We start from the raw sequence: 15,659 nt of genomic DNA on the forward strand, positions 1-15,659 counted from the left end.
AACCATATGATTACATATCTAGAAGTCCAAATGCCCTGTTATTACATTATAAGATTACATCTATGAACCTACAAACTTCAAGGCATCCAAGTTACAAAGACATTCAAAGTCCAAAGATTATACATCCTAAATCCCCATGTACTATACATTAGCCAATTCATTCTTCAGTTTAAACTAACAGTTTATAGTTACAAATAATTAATATCCCAAACTGATTGATTTGCTCTACTGGGCTAAGCCTAATTCTATTCCATCTTCACATTTCTCCTAATCCTCAAGCCTCATCCCATGCCTTGATCCGCTATGCCAAGTCTTTCACGTTCACCTTGCCGCTTCCATCATACCATACCTGCATAATTCCAACATACATCGGTTCAGAAAATTTATCAGAAAAAACAGTTCAAACAGCAGCCAACAATCAATGCATAACTTCACAAGTTCAATGAAGTACCTCACATTCAAGACAATTCACTTCACATATTCAAGCATTCTTCAGCTTGCAGCATACCATCATGTTTGGATATTTCATTCCAAATCCACAAAGTCAGTGTCATGCTTGTACGGTCAAATGCGATGCAAAAAAGAGGATCACACAGCAGGGTCAGAACGGAATTCAGCAAGATAAAATTCAAAACCTTTCTATGCTACCAACAAATATGAACACAGCCCTAACTAATTATTAATTAAATAACAGCTTCCCTAACTGTTTCCAGCTAATAGTTAATCTACCTTCAAACTTTTCCTAATCTTCTAACCATCTAACCAACCTAACCGATTCTGTTACAAACTTAACAAACTTTCAACCAACTTCCCTAACAGAATTTCAATCACTTGTAACTAACTTTTAACCGAAACAAATAACCAATACCCTTCATTACTATATCTCTAACCAAATAAACCAGCCTCACCTCTCACCATAACCAATCCCTGCAGCATTCAACAAACTGAATCTAACAAACTCCTAACAACCTCTAACTGTCCATAACAGAATCCAACAGAAAGAAACTAACTTGAGAACCAATTCAATCCTCACCCTTCAATTCCTAACAGAATCTCTAAGATCTAACGGCCCATGTATTCCCTTCTCAATCTATTTAAACCGTGCTTCCCTCCACAATTCAGTCTCCACCATTCACACTCTCCATTTTTTCTCATTCTCCACCATTTTCACTCTCCACCATTTTCTTCATTCATCTTCTCCATAATCATCACTTCACGTTCATTTTTCAATTCTTCCCTCTCTCTCACAATTCTCTGCAACCTCTCTTTCTTCTCCTTCAACCTTCACCGTCACCTTGATCCTCCCCCAAACACCACTACACGCTCAATCCGCCATTGAAGGAGTTTCAACATTTGAAGCTCCATTCAATTGAGCTCAGCCTCCTCCGATTCCGGTTCTCCTATCATTCTATTTCTATTCTACGTCAACATCGCGCATCATCAACAAAAATTCTCAGAGTTTCAGAAAATCAAAATAGAAGAAGAAGAAGAAGGGAGAAGAAGTAGAATCATTCACGCAAGACAGAAATCAAGAAACGAAGACTATTGGAAGCATATTATTACCTCATCTCTGGCATTCTCAATCTTCGATCTCCTTCGGCACATCAGATAAGTACGAAATTCTCTTCATCTCCATGTGTTGATGCAGTCGTGTTCGTTGATGCGTTCCGAATGATTCCCCTAAGGTCTCTTAGTCCCTTTCGTCACCGTGAGGATGTAATCGCTGTTTTAGTAGACTTAGGTTTATTATGATATGCAAATCGAATGAGAATTGAATCGGACTTTAAGGATAGAGCAGAGAGATTGAGTCGGAGAGAAAAAGGACGAGATAAGGGAGGAGGCGTTTTGTGCGCTACGGCGAGATTTGATCGGCGACGGTGGAAAGAGTTGCGTCGGCGCCGTTTTGCGAGTGAGAAAAAGAGAGTCTGAGGGAATGAGAAAGTTGAAGCGTCACCTAACTTACCCTAATCCCCAATCTTATTTTATTTCTTTTTATTTTTTTATTTATTATTCAATTATTTGCTTCTAATAAATTCTGAAAAGAAAATAAAAATGGATTAAACAAAACATTCTGGGCCGGATTTCAGTTCACACCCCCCTGTGGCCCATGATACATCGTTTTTGGCATAAGAAAATCTAACAAAATACTCACTTTTGGGCCAGACCTGGGCCCTGCGCCCATGCTATTCAGACCACCAATAATTGCAATTTGCACCCCTTGTTCATACTAGATTCAAGTTTTAATTAGTTTTTCCCATTTCTTTTAGTAATAAAATCACTAATCTTCACTATCATTCTTAGACTTCAATACTAATTTTTGACATATAAAATAATCATAAAAAATATTAGTTTTTAGGCTATTTGTTTTCTAATCTTTTTACTTGACTTGTAATTCAATTCCTCTCATAAAAAATCAACATAAAAAAATAATAGTACTTTTAATTCACTTTTGTGCTATATTTTGGCTTGTTCTATTTCATGCTCTTGTACTATTTTCATGTATCCTACTTGTTGACTTCTAATTGTGACTTTAATTTGCATGCCTCTTTAATCCTAACCTTAGGTAGAAACCATGATAACATTAGGTAGAAATTCCCTTCATGCTTAGGCTAGTTTCTTTTCCTTTTCATCCTTAAAACATCTAATAAATACTTGAATAAAATTCCCCTTAAAAAATACAAAGAAAACACTTAAAACACTAATAATCAAAGTGAAAATTCTTAAAAAGGGAATGGAAGCTTGAACATCCCTTGCTTAAGGGAATGTTCGAGTGCTTGGATCTCCCTTGCTTAAGGGTACCATTCAGGCGTAAGTTCCCAACTTCTAAAAAACACCAACCAAAGAGTAACTCGAGTTTCCCTTGCTTAAGGGATTTCCTCGAAACGCTCAAACTCTCTTCTCTATCTCGCCTCCGAGGCCTTCTTTAATCGGACATGTTATTTCCGCTCCATTCCCAGCTTAAGACTCCAGAGGTCGAGCAGCGGAGTGCGAATGTAACTTCGTCCACTAAAAAACACAAAAACAAACAAAAACTAAAGAGCCGAACTACGGCGCTCTGATTCCTGAAAAGGATACGTAGGCATTGGGTCGCGGGGCCTAAGCGAGCACAACTATTTATAAACCTTATTTTCCCCGTGTTTCTTTTTCTTTCTTTGGCATGCATTCCCTTAGTAATTAAGCTTTAGATTTGTACACCCTTTAGATAGCAACAAACATAGGTGGATACCATCGAGTACGATGGGCGTGAGGGGTGCAAGTACCTTCCCCTTGCGTAACCGACTCCCGTACCCTATCTCTGGTCGAAAGACCTCGTTCTTATTCACCTTAGGTTTTCTGATATTCCTTTCCCGATGGGATAAATATATTGGTGGCGACTCCGTTCACATTTCGCGAGCGTGCGACATCTTCAAACCAGACTTCAAATAAGCCAATAATGTCTCTGTAGCGGTAAAAATGTGACTCGACGCGTTTCACGAATTCGAAGTACAACAGAGTCGCCACCGAACTTTATTTATTCCAAAACGAAAGGGAAAATATCAATAAAACCCACAAATAAAAAGAAATGGATAAGATGGTCATCGCAACCAAATTAGGATTCGGGAGTCGGTTAAGCAAGGGGAAGGTATTAGCACCCCTTACCTCCATCGTACTCGATGGGACCCATTTAGTTAATTCTCGTGATTAATTGTTAGCTTATTATCTACTTGCGTTTATTTATTATATGGAAAGAAGAAAGGAACAAAAAAGGTTTTTTTTTATTGTGCTCGCCAAGACGTTTGTATCTTGTGCCTACGTATTCCCTAGTGCAATGGGAAAGTCAGAGCAATCGTAGTTCGGGGTAAAACTACGAGTTTGTTGGTTGATTTTAGCGAGAGATACTCGATCGCATTCAAACAATACTATGCGCACATGGATAGAGATGGTTTGCATCACTACAAGAATGGATGACTAAATCAAGATTAGAACAAGATTTTGGCCATCATCGCATTCGAGTGGAAAACGTTTGATCTTCACATGTAGAAGTATAATTGCATTTGAATTTTGACTAAGTGTCTGGTTTTATAAAAAAAAAGGTTTTAAAATTGAAAGTGTGTATAAATTGAAGTTGTTTGTTAAGAGAAATCAAACATTTAAACAAAGGCTTAACGGCCATCGCCCAAATGCTCGAAAGAGAAAATTGTACAAGTACGTACAACCCCCTCGTAGGTGATGAAAAAAAGGATGATTTGATAAGTTGAAATTGTTTTGTGAAAGGCGAGATGAATTAGGTTTGAAAGATCTTTTTATGGAATTCAAGCGTTCAAACAAAAGCTTAACGGCCATCGCCTAAACGCTTGAAAGAGCATTAGTTAAATCGAACTTTATGAAGTCTTTAACGGAGTCTACGCACTTAAACAATGGCTTAACGGCCATCGCCTAAACGCTTGAAGAACAACTTGTACAAGTACGTACAAACCCTTCTTCATTATCCATTATTGACTAAAATGATTTGATTAAAAGAAAAGCGTTTTTGTAAAAATAAGAGTGAGTTAAATCAATTTTTAAGAAGTCTTTAATGGAGTTTAAACATCTAAACAAAGGCTTAAAGGCCATCGCCTAAATGCTTAAAGAACAACTTGTACAAGTACGTACAAACCCTTCTTTCCATTATAGATTAAATGATTTGATTAAAAGAAAGTGTTTTGTAAAAAAGGTGAACTAAATCAAGTTTTAAGATCTCTTTAATGGAGTTTAAACATCCAAACAATGGCTTAACGGCCATCGCCTAAACGCTTAAAGAACAACTTGTACAAGTACATACAAACCCTTCTTTCCATTATAGATAAAATGATTTAATTAAAAGAAAGTGTTTTGAAAAAAAAGAAAGGTGAATTAAATCGAGTTTTATGGAACCTTTAATGGAATCCAAATATTCGAATAAAAGCTTAACGACCATCACCCAAATACTTTTAGGACAACTCGTACAAGTACGTACGAACCCTCCTCGATTCATCCATCAAAACTCAAAACTTGAGTTGATTGAAAAGAACTATTTTTGTATCATTTTGAAATATTTTTGATAAATTCTAAACATACAACTAAAAAAGATATTTTTTGGTTTTTTAATAAATCTAATAAATAACATAAACAATAAATATTTTTAATGATATTATAGGAAAATAAATCTAACTTTTAATTAAAAAGGAATTACTTATCATTTTATTTATTAAAGAAAAAAGGAAAGAGATATGAACTTATAAAAAAAAAGGATATCAAAGAGAGGTATATTGGGCCAGTGGGAGGTGTGTGACCCGGATAGGAACATAAAGTCCATAAAAACTAACAAAACAAAAACAAATAAATAAATAAACAACAGTGGACCTGGGCCGGACCGGTTTAATCCGGATTCGAGTCCTTACCTACTAACCAAAATCGGGTTTGACAAACCCTAAACCAAACTCACTCTCCTCTTCATCGTGAAGAAACGGAAAAAAAGAGATTTCTCCCTCTCACACGAATCGCTCTCTCTCTCTCTCTCGACAATGCTCTCAACTATCTCTCTGCGATTTACTCTCAGGATCTCTCTGCGATTTACTCTTAGGATCTCTCTGACGGCTCTCAATCTCGCTGCTCATCTCTGTTCGAACATTCAAACATTTTCGGCCATGAGAGGAGCTCTTAGAGCCCGAACTCACACATCGGGCAAACATATACGAACAACAACAATCCCTAACCAAAACCCTTAATTTCATTCTGAGCAGTGGATACAAGTTACAAAAATAATCAGATGAAAATAAACTATATACAAGACGTATAGAGAACAAAATTCGAACCCAGGTATGCTTTACACTTCTTGATCTTCTTCTTCTCCTTCTGTTTGTTGTTGTCGTGCGGTTGTAGTCTGTGTATGAGCGTGAGGGTGGATTTTGGCAGAGAGTGTTCTTGAAGTTGTTCTAGGCTGAGTTGATGAAGAGGTTAGGGTGAGATTGAGCGTATTTCTGAGTTGTGGTTTTGAGGTGCTTAAGGGTAAGTTTTGTGGTTTGTGAGTTGGTGATAGTGTGTGCTACGGTTTCTGAAGCAGGTTGTGGAGGTTCGAAATCGCCTATGTGTGAATGGTTATGGAGTTTGGTTTAATGGTGAATGGAGAAGGTAAAGTTGCAAAAAACTTGCAGAGGTCTGTTGCTATGGTTATTTGTGTGTTTGGTTGAATGACTCGGTTTGAAGCAGAATTTTTGTAAGTTAATTGTTGCCTTTCCCCCCTTCTATGTTGTTGAATGTCTGTTTATATGGAATAGAAGATTAGGGTTTAGATGAAAATTAGGGGGAAAATTTGATGAGATTTGAACATTTTTGGTTGACTGATTTTGTTGCTTTTTTGTTGCAGGTTAATGTATGGACATATTAGTGAAAATTTTGGCTTCTATCTGCATCAAGGAGCAGCAGGTTTGGACTATTATGGCGCCGCAGCAGCAAGTGGAGCAGAGGCGTGGCATGAACAAAGTGAAGACCTTTTTTTGTTTATTGATTTTGTGTAAATAATAATAATAACAATAATATTTATACTAATAACAATCCTAAAAACTATACTAAAAAATAATAATTAAGATAAATAAAAGAGATTAGAATAAAAGAATAAAAAGATCAAGAAATACAAAAAATGGACTTAAAGACAAATAAGAAAAAATAATTAAATTACTAAAACAAATCTAAGTTAGAAATAAAATATCATAATTTTTTTATTTGAAATGATAATGAATAAAAACTATTAACTATTTTTTATTTATGCAAAATATATGAAGATGCGAGCTATTTTCGTCGACTTTAATAAGTCTATTTTTTTTTAGAATAAGCAGTGATGTAATGATCGAACAACGGACGCGTGCAAAATAAAATATGCGATACGTCCGTATGAATGAAATGTATCGGGCAAAAATTGGGGTGCTACAGTCTCAATCTCAGTATTGAGTTCACCTTTTGGAATGAGAGACATGGACAGTCTCTTCACCTATATCTTCAATCTCCAGTGAGTCTTCTCCTTTGTAGAGTCTAGATTCCACATCTGAAATATCCTCAGTCAGAGTCATCCTTAATCTTGGGCTTTAAACAAGAAGTCTTAAAACAATTCCTTTCATTTTCATCAAATCCCCTGGAAAGGGTCAGCCTCCATCAATTCCTTCAAAGTCAAAACCCCTGGAAAGGGTCAACCTCCATCAATCCTTTCAAATCCAAATTCCCTGGAAAGGGTTAGCTTCCAAAAACAACTTTCATTCAAACCTTCAAAACTCCCCAGTAGAGTCAACCCTCAGTCAGTCTCAATCACTCAAATACATTCCCAAGTAAGGTCAACCTTCAACTATGGGCTTTCATTCATCAATCCCTGCTTAATAAGAGCACAGTCCCCAGAAGGGTCAACCTTTAGTCTCTAAACAACAGAGTAATCCTCAGTAGATTCAGCCACAACCTTGGGCTTTGTACAAGGCAGATATTCCCATCAGAGGCAAAAATCCTACTCATAGGTATTCCCCTATCCAAAGTCAGCCACAACCTTGGGCTTTGTACAAGGCAGATAATAGAGTCTCCACAGTGAGTCATTCCCTATCAAGTAGCCACAACCTTGGGCTTTGTACAAGGCAGATAAACATCATTTCCAGTGTCAAAAGATTCCTAACCTTTAGGATCTTTTCCTCAGTAGTCAGCCACAACCTTGGGCTTTGTACAAGGCAGAAAATAGAGTATCCCTAGGTAGAGTCACCCACAATTCTGGGCTTCGTACAGAACACTAAAATAAACCTTTCGATCAAATAAAATAAACACTCTCCAACTAGAGTCAGCCTCAATTCTGGGCTTCATACAGAACACAAAATCCATTCAATAAAAAATTAATTCCCAGTGGAGTCATCTCCTAGAGTCAATAAAAACCTTTTAAGCCTCAAGCTTGGGCCTCATACAAGCCAGTCAAATTCAAATCTTTCATACAGTAGATAGACATGATTTATCTCTATAGAGAGATATTTCTCCTATTTCACCATATTCAAACAAACAAACATTTCAATTTCAATTTCAAACATTCTCCCATTTAGGACTCTGAAATGCATGCTCTGGCACACTCACCCAGACTTGTACAACTTTCCCTAAACTGGTTGAGAATCTTTCTTTCATTCAAGAGACACGCGACTAGCATACTTGTACACAACCAAGTAAGGTCCCTCTCTAATGAAATCAACTCAGCTTTTCTGTCACTTTAAATGTTTGTGGTGGAATAGTAGAAATACCTCTCTGTAAAGATGACTTCATGTCTCTTTCCTGTAAACAGAGATTTAATTCAAAGCTTCAACCTTGAGCTTCAAGCAAGGCACCCAAAAAAATCAATTCATTTCCCTAATTAGTTCCCTGAACTACAAAAAGCTCTGACTTCCATTAGGGATATGTAGGCATGAGATTCACAAGGAATCTCAGCGAGCTAATCAAAAACCAAAAAATAGTCAGCCCATCTATCTTTCAATTCAATTCAATTCTCTCTCCTAACACAAAGGAGAAACTTTCCCAATCAATTAGCAAACACAAACACATAGACATAGAGAAGGTTCCTGTAGAGTATTACGGATATGTAGGGTGCTTAAAACCTTCCTTATGTATAACCGACCTCCCGGACTCCAAAACTTCCGATCAGGTGAAATCCCCACACCTAGAAAACTCTTAGGGTTTATTTGAGATCTTTTCCCCTTCCTCCTCGTAGGATAATTAAAAAGTTCGTGTGCTATCGTAGGAAGAATTGAAATAAAATTCATCCCACAAGGGTGCCTTTCTCCTTCCAAATTTCGCGTGAAGGGTCCGGCGTGCCGTCCTCCCAAGTGAAACAGGGAGGTAAAAAAAAGACACCACACACACCAACCCGGGCTTAAACGTGCACATTGCACTAGGGCAACACTTCCAAAAACTAACTCGAAAGAGCATTAAAAGAAACTTGAAATCCCTAGAGATAACCAGGGAAGCAGTAAACTCACAGCTAACAACCTAACGATTCGTAGCCGTCAACGGCGGAAAAGCTAGTCTTCTCCACCGTCTACCACTAACAGACCTTTGAGCTTGCTTCTGAAATCATGCTAAAAAAAACCTATCCTAACCACATTCCATGCATCTCTAAGTAATCAAAGAGAAAAAACGGAAAACAAAGGGAAAGAGTGAACTTACGGTTGATATTCTGATGAAGAAGACGACTGTTGGTGATAAAACGGCACGGCGGAAGGTGTGGTCGGCGACGGGAGAAAGAAGCACAGAGAATGAGTTTGAAAAGTTTGAAAAGGAAGGCAGTCCCAAGTATTTATAGGCACCTAAAAGACGTCATCATTAACCCTAGAGGCCTACGGCTAGACTAGCCATCATCACGCATTAAATGCGACACATATCCTAAACTGTTAACTCCCAAGCGACACGCCTCCTAGCTCACGACCTGACCGTCCCTCTCCCTGTAGTTTTGGGGCAACTCTCCTCGGGAGCATCAGGTCCATCTCCCCGGCAGAGCTCCTCTGCCCAACTTCCCTTAAGTCGTGTTTTGGGGCTCCTGTTTTGCATCATTACCTTCCCACGACCAGAAGCAACGACTTGGGGGGCTCCTGTTTTGGACCAGCCCAATTATTCCAATTGGGCCAATCCACTCTTCAGCCCAAAGCATTCTGGTCCATACACACGGTGACCTTCCCCGGCTCTTTCCGGGAAATTCAAGACGCAATCGAGCACGCTGAAGCCTCGTGCTCAGTCGCGGCTAGATATCCGCATTTCCTGGCCTAACACTTCGCACGGGTCCTCGAAAGATGGAGTCCTTTATCACAAAATTGCCCTATAAATAGCCCTCTAACCCTATAGGGCAAGGTAATCATTTTTTCACCCAAAATATCTCACTTTTCTGTTGTACCTTGTTGTCCAAACACTTACTTTAGCATCAAAGTGCCTTGCAGGTACAACCACTTTTTTCTCCTCCAACCGTTCCGGATTTCAAGCTTCACCGTTGCTGGCCACCTATTCTGCTCGGAAACATCACTATATTTATTGGTTTTTTCTATTTTACTTATATTACTTGCATGTGCCCCTTCATTATATTAATATAATTGATATGTTTAGAATGTTAGATTTAAATTCCATTTACTATTTCTGTTCTATTTGTAACATGTCCATCTAATTTTCTAGAGCCCGAACTGTGAGGATCGTCTTACCGACGGCGCTCTCAATTAAATCGTAAAATTTTGGTTAAATTGAGATTATTTTAGGGACTTATTTTTAATATGTTTTTAATTAGAATGTTTACTGCGAATATGTAACTTAAAGATACTAGTTCCGATTCGAAAGAATAAAACCTGTATCCGACTTATATAAAAATCAAATTTAATTATAGGCACGAAATTATATTTTGATTAATTTGTAAAAATAATTATTTTCAAAAAGGAATTTTTAAAGCATAAACGGACACGCGAGAGAGGACGTTTATGCGATTAAAGTCCAGTATTAGACGATGTGAAAGCCGATATTACCTTTAAACTTATTTTTTACCTTAAAATAACTTTTTCGAATAACTAAAAGTAACTAATTTCAAAAATAAAGTTTTACACTTTAACAAGGCTGAACACACGAATGCGACAATATAAATTTTAGGCTAAAACCTGGTTCCGATTATGTGAAAGCAAACGATTCCTTTAAATTAATTATTTTCTTATGAGAAAACATTATCCCAATTTAGTTATAGAATAATACGATTTTCGTACACTTGCGGAGCTGTCATATCTTCATGAACCAATGCAGAGTTTTTTCTTCAATGGCAGAGTTCACGAACCAAACAGAGACTAAGACAAGTTCCCAAAAACAAACTAGAGTTTTTAAATGGTTTATCTCACAACAAAAAATATCAGTTTTCGATGGAAGAATTATTTACACAAGAAAAAAACCACTCTTGATAAATTGAAACTTTTGCCCTCACCTAAAATAATATGTGAGAAAATATGAAAGATTTAGAGAGGTGGTGAGAGAAATGAGAAGTGAGGTTTTTCACGTTTTTTGGATGTGAAAAAGTGATAGAGAAAATCTCAATTTATATACCAAAGCTTGGTGTAAATTTTGAAACAATCCATGGGCCTATCAACTCACTTAATCGATTAGGCACCTCAAATAATTGATTGTTGATTCCCAAAATAAAAAATTTTGATATAGAGTTGTTACCAATCATTAAGATGATTGTTGATGCCCAACATAAAAAGTTTTGATATAGAGTTGTTACCAATCATTAAGAGACTGTCATAATTAATTCCCAAAATAAAAAATTTTGATATAGAGTTGTTACCAATCATTAAGATGATTGTTGATGCCCAACATAAAAAGTTTTGATATAGAGTTGTTACCAATCATTAAGAGACTGTCATAATTAATTATAGATTCGATTAAGTATCATTTAATTAGGCAAAAGATCTAATCGATTAGACAATTAAAAAAAGTATCTTAATCAATTGTGCACTCCCCTAATCAACTTGCAAGGCCCCAAAAACACTTTTTGGTGATTTAATTTAAAAAGTGAGAGTCTTCTAATGTTTTTAGCATGTGTAATTTAGGCATAATGTTTCTATAAATACCCATGTATCTTTACAAGATACTAGTCCCTTAAGACACGTTAGATAAACTTTCACACTTCCTCTCTTTCACACTCTATAGCTTTAAGTATTTGCATCATTATCTTTGACTTTAGCATCACACAAAAAACTTTGAGTCTTCTTGATGAGGCTAGAGATATCTCCATGTTGAATACCATCATCTCATAGTTTGAAAGGTTAAAACTACCGGTGGTCCTTGAAACATAAGTCTCCACTTGAGATTCGTTGGACAACAATGTCAACTTTAAATATATGTCTTACTTGATTCGGGAGGATAGCTTTATCAAACATTTTATGCATCTATAACCGCTTGAGCTATCTTCAACATTTACTTTACTTCAAGTGTTTGTTGGACAAGTAACTCCAAACATAATAGAGAATAATTTTTAGTATTAAAAATTCGTGATTTAAAGGTTTTATTACTTAAAAATTAAAATGTGTTAGTATCCACAAAACTCAGAGAGAAAAGTCATAAGATAATAAAATAAGTAACATAATTTGAAGAGATAGGGTTAGAGAGATGATACATAAGAATTATCCAGAGTCTAATTGTGTCCGTTATAGATTTACTTGAGATTTCGCTATTTGATTATGCAAATAACTTAGAGATTTTCAATGTTGACGATGCCTATAAGAAAGAAAAGGATGATAAAGATAATACAGAAAACGATCACAATCTACCAAACCCTGTACTTCATTGCTTGTAACAAACAAGAAAAAAAATCCATCATGGAAGAAAAAATTATGTATGGTTTGTCATATCTTATGGCTTATTAATATTTCTTATCCTCCAATTTTCAATAGTTTTTATTCTAACATGTTGTAGTCATAGCTGGAAGGCTCTGTCAAAACATTGTGTCTTGTGCTATAAGTTATCTCCAACGACTTTTTCATGGATTTCTATAAAAGAAGTTGAAGATTTAGAGAAATATAACAACATTGCATTTTGACAAGAAAAGAGAAGTTACTCTATCAAAATAAAGAGTACAGGTTAACTTAGAACTTCTTATCAATTGTATATTCTTAGATGTTCTTAGAATTTTATGTATTGTATTTTATTTACACCTCTGATCGTATATCAAGTGTAATTATCATCCTATCAGTATCATTTATTGCTAGATACAATTACAAGCAGTGCTTACAACATCAACCCAAAAATATTTAAGAATATTGATCTCATTAAGCATCATACTCGCAAGTTCCGCTAGAGATCTGTTTTTTTTTTTTTTTTTTTTGAATATATAGCCTTTCATTTAAAAAAATATTTAATTTTAAAATTATTTATAATTAGTGTAAATATAACTTTGGAAATAATAACTTGATTTTAGAAAAATAAATAAACAAAGGTGTTAAAAGGTAAAATTATCCCGAAAAAAATAGTTAATACTAGTAATTTAGAGTTGTCTTATGCTATAGATAGATATTTATTTATTTATTTTCTTTCTACAGCAGGGTTTTACATGAAAATGGAAAAACATGTGTTGTGAAGTTAACCAACGTTACGCAATTTAGCCTTTAAAGTTTAAAACACAAAAGACAAAGCTTTTTCCTATTTCATTGTATCGTGCTTCAAAGCTTCGATCCTTGAAAAACCATGGACACCGTAACTTCCAAACTCTTGTTTCTCTTTTCAACTCTTTGTCTTCTTCATGCCAACGCCACCGACGTTAACTATTGCGGTTATTTCTCTTCCTTTTCGCTTTTTTTTTTCTTTATTTATTTATTTATTTATTCTCTAAGCGTAGTTTGAAGTTTTCAAATTTCGTACCATAAACGGTTTGTTAAATTATTGGGTTTCTTTGGTCGCGATTTTGTTGATATTTTATTGATTTTGGATTTCGTCAGCTAAATTATCGTTCTTCAAAATTGAATGTTTATTTGTTGTTTGTGGGGGTTTTAATAGGTATAATAATAGTTAGAGTTGAATTAATAATTGAGTTGTTTTGATAACTGGAATTGACTTAATAAATAAGTTATTTTAAGTGTAGATTCTCTTAAAATAGTTAATTGTGAATGATTCTTCCATTTCATTAATTAATTTTGGGATTTGTAAGGTCTGAAGTTTGAATTCCGCTAGGTAATAATAATTTATATGATGTACTAATCTATGTTTTACTGATTTTAAATGGTCCTCTGCTAGTGGACGGTGGGATTGATCCCCCTAGGTGCTAAACCCCTATACATGCCCCCTAGGGAGCGGTGGGATTGATCCTCCTAGTGCTTAACAATCCTTGTGATGAGCTAGTCTATAATAGCTGTTTTGGTTTTAAAGGGGCCCCCGCTACTGGACACTGAAATTAATCGTGCTGGGTGCTAACAATCTTTGTGATGGGCTAGTCCATATAGAGCTTTGCTCTGTCTTTAAAGGGGCCTGCCGCTAGTGGACAGTGAGATTGATCCTGCTAGGAGCTATCAATCCTTGTGACGGACTAGTCCACACAGAGCTTTGTTCTAGCTTTAAATTGGCCCCCTACTAGTGGACGGTGGGTTGATCCCCTTGAGTTAGTTGGTCAGTCGGTCGGTCGCAAGACTGTATACCAAATTTAAAAAATAAAAAAAATAAAATTGGGATTTGTATTTGGCGTTTGCAAAAATTAGGGATTATTTTGACTGACACTTGCCATTTGGAGAACCATTGTGTATGTTAACTGGTTTTACAATTTAATGAATCAATTTAAACTGTTTTGTTTTATCTCTGTTGCTTTTATTGAATGCTAAATTATATTACCTGATTATTATGTATATATGCCACAGATAAGAAAGCAAACTATGCTGTTGAGGTTAAAGGAGTTCAAATATCTCCTAATCCCATTGCAAGAGGCCACCCTGCTACATTCACCATTGATGCAGCTACAAGTACTCCTTAACTTCACATGTTTTTCTTATCTTACTGTGCTTCCTTTCTTTTGTTTTTCAAATTTTTATTCTTATATTCCATTTTCATGCTATTGGTGTCTCTTTAAGTACATGTATGCTTATGCTATTTTTACTCTTTTATTTGTTTACTCTAAACATGGTAAGTAATATTGTTGGAATTTTAGTGTGTTTATGTCATAGTGGTAGTGATGCATTCTTTGTAGAAATAGATGAGATTTTGATGAATAATGTGTTGGCCATCTTTTCTCTAATCCAATCGTTTCATGACCTAGGTCAAGAGCTACCAGGAGGGAAACTAGTGATTGATGTGTCGTATTTTGGATGGCACGTATATAGCGAGACCGATGACCTTTGTGGAGAATCATCTTGCCCTATTTCAATTGGTGATTTTGTGCTTTCTCATTCACAAGTTTTACCTGGAATCGCCCCACCTGTAAGTCAATGTTATTATTTTCATTCCTTAAAGAGATTGTGTTTGTGCGTGCATACATTTTTGGGCAATATGAATATCTATAATATGTTAGTAATAGTATAAACTTGCATTTGATCGAAAATCCTCCATGCTAAATTATGGGCCTTATGGCATTTAGATATGTATATTGCTTATTGTTATGAAGGAATCTCATGAAAATACATAGAAGGAAGTAACACTACAAATAATAATCACCCGCTTTTCTACATACGGTTGGCCAGAATCTGATTGGTCAAATGTCTTATTTTCATGTATTCTTCGCTTTCTTGTAGAAACCCTTTCGTAAGAAATAGCAATTCTCTTTAGATATCTTAAGAAAGGGATTGTCATTTATGATGACACAACTGTTATGTCTGTTATCTTTTTTCAACTTGTAGCTCTTAACATATATTGCAATTACAGGGTTCATACTCGTTGAAGATGAAGCTATTCGATGGAAACAAGAACGAGTTGACTTGCTTTACATTTGGTTTCAGTATTGGGTTTGGTTCTTCTGTGGCTGATATGTAATTGAAATTGGTCATTGATATCGACGTTCAGATGCATATAAGTTAGTTTTACAAACTGTAAACCACCCTTATAATACGGAGTTCCTTGTATTATATAATCCAGCACGACCGGCATGTGGATTAAGAATAATAAAACATGTGATGTAATTGCTGAGATTACATAATACAAGCTACAAGCTTCTTTCTTTA

The 15,659-nt window shown here is 35.7% G+C and overlaps 1 protein-coding gene across 1 annotated transcript; it reads left to right on the top strand.

Moving 5' to 3' along the window:
• The first annotated feature begins 13,106 nt into the window (after window positions 1–13,106).
• Window positions 13,107–15,659, top strand: LOC131634993 (uncharacterized). The gene is made up of 4 exons (XM_058905616.1): window positions 13,107–13,291; window positions 14,367–14,468; window positions 14,762–14,922; window positions 15,364–15,659. Exons 1-4 carry the CDS (start codon window positions 13,207–13,209, stop codon window positions 15,469–15,471), a joined length of 456 nt encoding a protein of 151 aa, XP_058761599.1. The 5' UTR covers window positions 13,107–13,206; the 3' UTR covers window positions 15,472–15,659.

This window comes from Vicia villosa, unplaced genomic scaffold (genome assembly GCF_029867415.1).
Source record: "Vicia villosa cultivar HV-30 ecotype Madison, WI unplaced genomic scaffold, Vvil1.0 ctg.001408F_1_1, whole genome shotgun sequence".
NCBI lineage: Eukaryota > Viridiplantae > Streptophyta > Magnoliopsida > Fabales > Fabaceae > Vicia > Vicia villosa.